The following is a 10,290-nucleotide window of genomic DNA, read 5'->3' as shown; positions in this document are numbered from 1 at the left end:
ATCTCATAGACATTTGCAATGGTCAACTATGCCTTCATCCTCTCTTGTGCAACCACTATAACGTGATCTGCGGTGCTATGCATCTTAAATCTATCCAGAAACTGATACCGGTTTCACTTGTTATGGATACATCTTGCCTTGACACCAGTTTGTCCAGGGCATTCAATGGCTATTTATTACATTGGAACTGTAGCATAGTTAAAGTTGCATCCCCAGATTTCAGTTCAACAGGAACTTAAAACTTTTGTTTTGTTTTAATCTCATTGAAATGGCAAAACCCAGTCAGTTATTTGTGAGCACTGCTTTATCTTCTCATGGTGGGCTGATGAAAAATGGGGAGAATAAAGTAAAAAAACCCCTCCTTTTTGGCAAATTTTCATTCTTTTCTTTGTATCCTTTTATAAAAAAATCCAACACTTTTGGGGCATGTCCATTGACCACAATATTGGTCATCTTATGCGGATTATCTATGAATAACTGATAATTGAGCAGTTATTACAGAATATTTTATAATGTTTTAGCCTTAACAAAAAGATTTAAAGTAAGTTGGCTCTGCTTTGCATGACAGGCAACCTAGAAGAAAGGTCTTTGAGCTGGGAAAGAGGAAGTCATTTCAAAACTCACCTGTTTAAATTTCCATGTAAACTACACTTAATATTGGCCAAGCTCATGAACTTTAACCTAGAAGACAGTCAAGGAAGAGCTGTTAAATTCCCTGTGTTTAAAATAAGTTAGCACAGAGCCTATGCAAAGACGCTGCATGCATGAAACCTAGGTCTCTAATGGTAATGGTAAGTAAGTTAGGCACCAAAATACTTGTGACTGTCAGTGGAACTTCAGTGCCCAAGTTACTAAAGACCTTTTGAAAATGGTACCATAATTTGACAAAACACAATCCTATGCCCCACATAACACTGCCTTTCATATTTGAGCCTGGTCTACACACAGATTTTCTATCAGTATAACTATGTTGGTTAGAGCTATATTTTCCTGAAAATTATACATATATAATCCCTAATGTGGATGCAGTTATACAGCTCTAAAGGCATCTTACACTGAACTTACTCCCCTTCCCATACAGGAATAAGCTCTATTGGTATAAGAACCTTTATACCAACCTAGAATTGCATCCTCCAGTGGATGGGTTGTACCATTTTAAGAATACAAGTTGTACATCTCAGCTATACCCATATGTAGACAAGACAACATCACTTCAGCAGTGTTAGCCACAATAACTTCCCAAACACATGGAACGCAAGTCAATCTGTGGTCAGAGGTTCTTAAACTTCACTGCTCTGTGACCCACTTCTGACAACAAATTACTACACAACTCCTAGAGAGGGGACCAATGCCTAAACCCTGGGCCCTAGCAAGTCTAACCCCAGCCCTGATAATCCCATTAAAATGGGGTCACGACCCACACTTTGAGGACTGCTACTATAATTCATATCAAAGCTATGAAGTGATTTAAGATTTTGTGTTTGCACAATTGATGAAGTTGAGGTATGCATTGCTTTTAGAGATCTGTCGGAGATGGAAGTGAAATCCCTACAGAATGTGTTCCTGACAGCATTGTAGGCAATACGCAGGTGGAAAGGAATGCACAAGTCTTGGAATAAGATCTAAATCAGCAAAGAAATCAGTGCCATTTTGCTCATTTACAGAATATAATCATTTATGAGAGTTAGCTTTGAAGTGATGCAGTAGAATTTACAAGCTAATTCTAATTTTCTGCCCATTGGGTTTCACAACATGATTTAGCATCCAGTGCATGTTTAGGTGCCTCAGGGTGGGGTTTCAAAGGCATCTAAATGATACAGGAGCACAAGTTTAATTGGCTTCACCTACATGCAGAATCAATGAGGCTACTTAAGATTTTTTTTTCCCTTTAAACAAAGCCCAAATCCAGATCACTGTTCTCAGACAAGAGAGAAAACTCCAGGGGCACTAGGGTTATTATAACAAAACACCTCAACATCCATTTTAAACAAAATGTTTTATTAGCTTCTGTAGCAAAAGTTTAATCAAATAGGCCAAATCCCATGTCATCGTCAGATTCCTCAGACTCCTCCTTCTTCTCTTCTTTCTTCTCCTCAGCTGTACAGAGAAGACATTTAAACAGGGTTTACTCTCATCTGGGAATATTTACAGTACATTTTGGACATTGCAGGTGTGAGGAGATCCCAAAACACGCTCTCTTCATGGAAGCATATCTTCCAATTAAATGGGCACAAGTCACCCCTTTAAGTTTCAGTCTCCATATCTACTCTGTGCGGTACTAATGGATTCAGTTTCTTAAAGATTAAGCGCCAACTTTTGCCTTCAGAGACATGCACAACTCTCAATTACATCCACAGGAGTTGCAAACACATACCTGAGGGTCCATTTTGGCTTTACAGACTTAAACCAGAACAAATTAATGAAGGTGAGGAGCAAGCAACGGTGTATAACTCCTACCGGTTGGCTGGTTTTAACTAACTGCCTTCTAGGCACACCACAGTTCATTCCCAGGTACAGTGCAGAGATTGTTTTTAGTGTTAAACCATGTCAGTTAATATATCAATCTCAGGACAAGAAGCCAAACTACAATAAAAGAAGGAAAAAAGCTTCCTAAATTTACATGATGGGAATTATGGCACTAAGATTTTAATGTATACTCACCAGCAGCAGGTGCAGCAGCAGGAGCAGCGGAAGCTGGTCCAGCTGAGACTGCTACAGCTCCACCAACAGGCATGCTGGCAAGTTTGCCATTACCTGTAGGGAACAAAAGGCTGGGGAATAGTAATTAAGCACTTAGTAGACCTGGCCCTGCAAATACTGCAACATGCCGAACCAAAAAGTTATGTAGTTAAAGAGGGCACCTAGTCAATATGGTATATGAACATGTCTATGATAGGATGAAATGAATGAGAAAAATATATAAAAATACATGAGATGTGATTACAGGCTAGCCTTCGACAAATTAACCCACGCTAGCCACTTGCAAGGAACAACAGGATTCCGGGTATTTTTGTTTGTTTAAAATACAGCACATTCTACAACAAGATTCAGAGTTTAAGACTGAAACACTAGGCAGATAGCCTACAATAACAACAAAATCAACCTAGTGTTGATAATAGTTTTGGGCAGAATTTTTTTGCCTACAAAATCCCCCCAAGCTCTCTAAATCCATATTAAAAAGACAGACATCAACAGCAAACAAACTTTACCAAATAAAGAAAAAAGTATCCTTCGAGAAGAGCATTTCCAATATGACCTCTCTGGGTCCTGCCTATTCTATGTTGTCTACAATGTGCTACAACCTTGGACTTTGCAGGAATGCAGCACTGTTTGGGAACATGATTAGATTCCCATGTATAGAAGGAGACCAAACAACATTTTAGCTGTTCCAAGGAGTACTGTGTAATAACCAGGCCCCTCCAGCACAGTAGGAATTACATTACAGATGGGGACCTTTGAGATTAGTGAACTCACTACTGCTTAATGTCTCCAATTTCTGAAAAGTTAGCTCTCTGCCTTTTCCCCTGTGAATACTGACTCCCTCTGCTATCGAAGTTTGCTTATCCAGTCTTTTTGCTTGTACTCCATTTCTAAGAATCAATTTCTAAATAATTCCTTAGAATTTCAGATTCCTATAACTAGCAAAATAAACATGTTTTATAATCATGACACATTCTAGGAAGCCACATACAGCAGAACCTCAGTTACAAACATTTCGGGAATGGAGGCTGTTTAACTCTGAAATGTTCATAACACTGAACAAAACATTATGGCTCTTTCAAAAGTTTACAACTGAACACTGACTTAATACAGCTTTGAAACATTAATATGCAGAAAAAATCTGCTTTCCCTTTTTTAAAAATATAGTTTACATTTAACACAGTACTGTATTTTTTGTTTGTTTGTTTTTTATTGGGTCTCTGCCGCTGCCTGATTATGTACTTCTGGTTCCAAATGAGGTGTGTGGTTGACTGGTTAGTTCATAACTGAGATTCTACTGTATTTCTAAAATAAAATTAGGGAACAATTATTTCTAAATAATAAAATTAAATTCCATCAGCAGACAACTAAATCATTTTAAGTCTGTGCATGCATAAAGGTTCTCTCAGGTCTTTATACAACATTCACAGAAGTATCTAATAGCGGCTGTACTTACTGATAATCATTAAGGCCTGATCCTGTGAGCACTTAGGCATGTGAGTAAAGTTACAAAAATATCTGCTTAAGCGTTTGAAGGAATGGGGATTAAATCATTAGAGAGCTTTGGGCTACTTGAAGTATTCCGCATGCTATCTAAAAACAACGTATTTGGTCAGAGCAAAATATTCCACACGTGGAACATTCAAATTGTTGTGCCTTTCTAAATTTATATTTATTAATTTTGCACTGAAAATAAAATGTGATTTTTCACTTCAGTGTTCTCTCTCAGTAAGATTTATCATTTCTAGGTCTCTCTGAAATAAAGAGCAGAAGGCTTGTGAATGAAGTGTTTAGTTAATGAAGTGACCTCTCTGAGAAAGTTCAAAACCACAATTGGGTAAACCAAGAACTACAAATTAGAATGCTAAAGTCTGGCTCATTCTCCCACCTAGCAACATGTCCAGAAAACTCTTGTTACAAGCAGACTAACTGTAAACTCATATTTAAGAGCACTTTCCAGTTTAATCTGGTCCACAAGCGAAACCTAGCAGGTACTGGCACTGACCTGCAGGCATTAGGATGGACCCCTACCCATTATATGATTTATCACATTTGTATCTTAACTGAGAGCCCTCTAAAGCAAGTCTGATTTAATGAGGAAAAAACAAAATGAGAAAAAAAAATCTGGTAATTCTCTGGTCTTAACGGTCTTTAAATTAGTGACTGAACTAGAGAGGCAATCATCATAAATGTCACCCCCATGTCAACACCATGGGATTGTACTTACCCTGAGCAATGACATCCTCTATATTTTTTCCGTTCAGTTCACCAATAACCTATGGAAATTACATACAAAGTATTAAAACAAATTGTTTGATAAGCTGTTTTAAGCGCTATTCAATCAGGCTTCTATGCAATACCACCTAACCAGCTGCTTGTAAGATTCCATCTTGCCCTATTTTTCTCAGGAAAAACAATGAATAAGTTTTTTTTTAAATAACTTATTTAAAATTAAACTTTAAATTGACAAGGTATGTTAAAACCTAAACTTATGATCTATTAAAATAATTTAAATAATTACAAAAACAGTATTAAGTAGTACATGTTTGCTGTTGAAGTTTTAAAGAAAGTCAACCCACTGAACTGGGGAAAAGCACTGGTTAAGCACCAGGAACCGGAATTCGCTGAAGCGCTAAACCAGATTTTGACAGCAGGATCCTCTCTACAGAGAATATTCATTTCACTTTATTCTCCTAGTTTGGTTCAATGGCTAGTTCATTCAAAGTTAAGAAACCAATTGGGAGCTTAAGAAGCAGGAAAACTTGTTTTCTTCTTCCAATCTATGAATAAAAGTGAGGTGTGAGGAGATCTACTAGTTCTAAAAATAAGGACACAGTGACCAGAAATAATCAGTTCAGTTCAACAACTATAGATAATATTTCCTATGTTTAATAAATCAGTTTTAACTGCAAAACATGTTTTGATAAGCTTTCTTCTTTAGGTATCAAGCACATCAAGATGTTATTTTTTAAAATCAAAAATTAAATCCTGTTTTTGTGCTTTTTTTAACTGAATTTTAATTTCCATCCAAATAGAGCCACAGGTAAAAAATTAATCTAGTAAATAAGAAGGGTCATTCATCATTCTCTAACATAAAAAGGTAAAAATAAATGCAAGTTAACCTATATAACTGCTTATGTAAATATAATATGTCCACATGGTTAGCAAAAAGCAGGACCAAATTTAGTATAAAAGCTATGTTCAGTAACAAATCAACATATTTCAATGGTTACCGTATCAATCTCTTTTTAGGAGAACAACAAAAAATACAAAACAAGATTAAAATCTATGATTTTAAAATCAATCCACTCTGGAGGACACTGAAATCCAAACAAGTCCACAGTTGGAAATAAAAACAAACACTAAGTGTGCCATGAGATGAAAACTGAAGACTGACACACTGGAGCACCTGTGCTTTTCTGTAGTCATCTCCTCATAAAATCCATTTCACTGAGTTCACAATGAATTCAGGAAGCTGACAGCAATAAAGAACACAGAAGCCTCCTACAACTCCCAAAACAGACCCTCTGCAATGGTTTGTTAGGCATTTATTAGACCGATGCTGTACCCCCTTCCACGTGCACGCTCTGCAGCACGGGATCCTGAACCAGTATCCTAAAGTGCTGTGCATTCCTCAGTACTCTGACATATGCTAAAGCCCAGCTGATCATTTAGGCTTTTCACTGGAATGGAAATTTTACTATCAAAGTTGGAGTCCAGGCTGGGAAAGATTAAACAGAAAAACAGAAACTGCCACCATCTCAGAAACAAGCATTAAAGGTCAAGGGTGCTGCAGCTCCTCCAGCTGCGTTTCAGCTATTGGATAGCAGTGCGGGATAACGGACAGTCACAAACCAATGTAAACAAACAATGGAGGCAAGAGTCTAAAGATAGGAACTGTAATGTCAAAAGTACGTTGCAGCTCAGTGATAGAGACATATCTAAACAAACAACTAATCTCCTGCTCAAGTGAAGCATGCAATATGTGAATTGCCATGTTTGTGTTTATTTACTCTGAAAGGTGTGTTTGAAGAATCCTCTAGATCCAGTCAGTGTTAACAAATACAGATAAGTCAATAACGACAAGAATGAATTCCAACATAACACTGTGGGAAAGAGATGATCAGTGAAAGAGTTTATGAAGGCCCTGGAAACCATAATTTAAAAAAAAAAGGATCAAATTGAAACACACAACAGAATAAAAATCTCTATTTCAGAGTGCAGAACTATATCCCAGTACTGCATGGATTCTGGTTGCAGAGAACTAACCATTCTGTTGATTGTATAGTTGTAATCTTCAGAAATCCATCTGAAAAACCTAGTTTCCCCAATATCATCTCTTTTAATGCATCTCTTGTAGTATCTGACACAGTGTCTGCAAATAAGAGGATTTCTCATTTCAAAAAAATCTTATAGAATTTCATCAACTGTTTTCTTTTCAACACCCTTTAAAACAAACACACAAAGAATGAAAGCTCCTCCACACTGAGAAGTATTTAAATCTCGCTTCGCTGACATTAACCCTGCAGAATCTATTTTTTCCTAGGTATGGTATCATCTGGGTCTCTCTCATTTACTTCCCTGCCATTGCAGGGGCCTCAAGCATTGGTCCATCTCAGTGTCGCCTATGCTCTGCCTGTGGCACACAATAGTTTGTCTCCTGAGGGCTGTAATACTTTGGTCTAATTCAAGTTGTTAGATTTAGGGTGCGAGTGGCCAGCTTGTATTAGTGGCCTCTGATATACAGGAGGTCCAACTAGATCAGGGGTAGGCAACCTATGGCACAGGTGCCGAATGTGGCATGCGAGCTGATTTTCAGTGGCACTCACACTGCCTGGGTCCTGACACTGGTCCGGGGGGCTTTGCATTTTATTTAATTTTAAATGAAGCTTCTTAAACATTTAAAACATCTTATTTACTTTACATAAAACAATAGTTTAGTTATATATTATAGACTTATAGAAAGAGACCTTCTAAGAATGTTAAAATGTATTACTGCACGCGAAACCTTAAATTAGAGTGAATGAATGAAGACTCAGCACACCACTTCTGAAAGGTTGCCGAAGCCTGAACTAGATGATATAGTAGAGTTTGAGGCCAGAAGAGACTATGTATCACTATTTGACTCCCTTCTCTTCATGTGTCAGTATAATAATGCCTGCATCTGTAATTTTCACTCCATGCATCTGAAGTGGGCGTTTTACCCATGAAAGCTTAAGCCCAAATAAATCTGATACTCTTTAAGGTGCCACTGGACTCCTCGTTGATTTTGTGGATACAGACTAACATGGCTACTCCCTGATATTTGACATATGTTCCTTGTAGCAGCGACAAGGGCTTTTGTGTTTTATGGAAAATACTGTGTATACACTTGGCACCCCATAAATGTAATGCAATAATGTTGTTAGAAACCGGGAATGGGTGACAGGGATGGATCACTTGATGATTAACTGTTCTGTTCATTCCCTGAGGCACCGGGCATTGGCCACTGTCAGAGGACAGGATACTGGGCTGGAGCTCTTATGTTCTGCCTTTTGCCGGAAATGTGTAGCCCTCCACTAGAATTATATCCATTTATTTTGAGGCCAGGCATAACTGCAAATTGAACACTATATCTCACTGGAATTTTTTTTTTTGGCCACTGGTGACCGCTAACCAGGCAACTACTTGCCTCTGATAAGACCCATTAGACAGACCCTGTTATATGCAGTGTAGTTGTAGCTGTCTCAGTTCCAGGATATCACCCACCTGTCTCCCTAATTACAGAGACCAATCAGTTAGAAACAGAACTTGTATTAGCTCTGTCCAGTGAGGTTATTCAGTTTGAACTTTTATAAATAAGAGAGCCTGAGATCTACAGAAATCTACCCCCAAATACTTTTTATTGGGCCACTGGCACTTGAGAGACCATAACCACATATACCCATACTTGGAAAGAAACATATTTTTAATATCCCTTGGATTAAGATAAGATTCATAGCCAAGCGAATACAGAAGTGGCTCCCATTTGGATATTACATGGTCAGCTACTGCACTGTCACCTTGTTCAGGCGTTCATCATCCGTCTCAATGCCTACACTGTCAAGAATCTTCTTCAAGTCCTTTGAAGCGGGGGACTCGTTGCCCCCAAGGATGGCCAGAAGATAAGCTGCAACGTAACGCATTCTGAAAGAGAATAAAAATCTTTATTATGGATCATGTTACAGATTTTAGAAGCCAGGAACTTGTTCCCAGCTCTCTGGAGCCCTGTCCTAGTTACAAAAAAGAAAAGTGTGTTCTTAGCTTGAGTTAGCTAACAAGATAAAATCCTAGTGAAGATGAGGCAGTTTTCGTGAGCTAGTAGATTGAGTTCTGGGGGAGCCTAGTCTTTAACTGCTAAGTTATATGAGAACTACAAAATTACCTCATCTTCCTTAGAATGTTACCTCCAGTTAAGAACACACGTCCCTTCCCCAACCCCCATGAAGACAAGGCCTTAGAGAAGCTGTTAGTCAAGACAGTTGGTTTTAAGTGGCCTAAAATAAATAGCTTTTACCTAAAGCCACTATGAAAGTTAGTACATAGACAACGCTACACTTCCAGCCATTAATAGCGACACCAGAGGAAGGGTGGGGGAGAGAATTTGAACAGGCAGCAACTCGGCACCTTTCTGAACAGATCCCGCAGGGTAAGAGCCCACCTCAAGCCGAAAATACTGAATGGAGGCGGGGGCAGCCCGTGCCCAGCTGGACATGGCCCTGGCTGCCTAGGAGGGGCTCAGCGAGCCCAGGAGAGGGAGCTCCCCCAGCTGTGCGGGCAGGGGCTACAAGGGGCTGTGTGTAGAGGGGCAGTTGCTCTGGCACGACGCTGATGCAGAGGCTCCCCAGTGACCGCCCCCCACTTTGCTACGCTCCCTGGCCCAGGTTCCCATCCCCCTCGGCCCTGGGAAATCCCTCTGTACCCCCGCTCCCGTCCCAGTGGCATCCCGCTGCGGTCCCAGCACTGCCCCCCCAACCCCACTAAATCCCCCCTCGCTGCGCTCCCAACCCCCCAGGTGCCCCTCCCCCCAGCGTCCCAGGCCCGGCGCGGCAGGGCACATGGCTGCATCGCTCCTTCCGCCCCCCCCCCCCCGGCTCCGCATGGTCTCGCCCCAGCCCCGCTCACAGCAAGGGCAGGGGGCTCCGGCCGCGCTCACTAGAGGGAAGGGTCGGGGGTCCGCACACTTACTTCACCGAGTGGGGGTAGGACGGGAGCTGGGCCTAGGGACGTGCACACGCTACAGCGGCCTGGCGGCGAAAGGGAAAGGGAAGGGCCTAGACAGCCAGTTCTTCCTTTTTCCAACGCCCCGCCAACCAGCTCTGCCATTGGACGAACCGAGACGGGCAGCGAGCCAATGAGCAGTGAGATTGTTACCAGGGCTGCGGCCGCCATGACACTAGAGGTTAAAGCAAACACTGGGGTGGGAGGCGCGCCCAGGCATGGCACGTGCGCCAGCCACTCTAGTGGGCCAGGACAGCAGCACACACAGGCTGAGATGTTACCCAGGGGTGCCAAGGCCTCCTGCCTGTGCTGGGCGCGGGCAGCACCCTGGCACCAGGCTCACTGAGGAGC

The 10,290-nt window shown here is 40.9% G+C and overlaps 1 protein-coding gene and 1 non-coding gene across 2 annotated transcripts; both read right to left on the bottom strand.

Annotated features, from left to right (window-relative positions):
• Positions 1–1,977: 1,977 nt before the first annotated feature.
• RPLP2 (ribosomal protein lateral stalk subunit P2) lies at positions 1,978–10,024 on the bottom strand. The gene is made up of 5 exons (XM_050952986.1): positions 9,907–10,024; positions 8,742–8,865; positions 4,928–4,976; positions 2,662–2,754; positions 1,978–2,097 (listed from the first exon to the last, which is right to left on the bottom strand). Exons 2-5 carry the CDS (start codon positions 8,862–8,864, stop codon positions 2,021–2,023), a joined length of 342 nt encoding a protein of 113 aa, XP_050808943.1. The 5' UTR covers position 8,865; positions 9,907–10,024; the 3' UTR covers positions 1,978–2,020.
• On the bottom strand, positions 4,595–4,727 carry LOC127053020 (small nucleolar RNA SNORA52). The gene has a single exon (XR_007774942.1). It is a non-coding gene; the product is annotated as a small nucleolar RNA SNORA52 (small nucleolar RNA).
• Positions 10,025–10,290: the final 266 nt, after the last annotated feature.

The sequence above is a fragment of the Gopherus flavomarginatus genome, chromosome 5 (genome assembly GCF_025201925.1).
Source record: "Gopherus flavomarginatus isolate rGopFla2 chromosome 5, rGopFla2.mat.asm, whole genome shotgun sequence".
NCBI lineage: Eukaryota > Metazoa > Chordata > Testudines > Testudinidae > Gopherus > Gopherus flavomarginatus.
This window is presented reverse-complemented; position numbering and strand designations above follow the sequence as displayed.

Coding starts and splice junctions, on each gene's coding strand:
- RPLP2 (XM_050952986.1), bottom strand. CDS start 8,864: ATGCGTTACGTTGCAGCTTATCTTCTGGCCATCCTTGGGGGCAACGAG. Junction 4,977..8,741: donor ATGATGAACGCCTGAACAAG/GTGACAGTGCAG, acceptor TAATTTCCATAG/GTTATTGGTGAACTGAACGG. Junction 2,755..4,927: donor AGAGGATGTCATTGCTCAGG/GTAAGTACAATC, acceptor TGTTCCCTACAG/GTAATGGCAAACTTGCCAGC.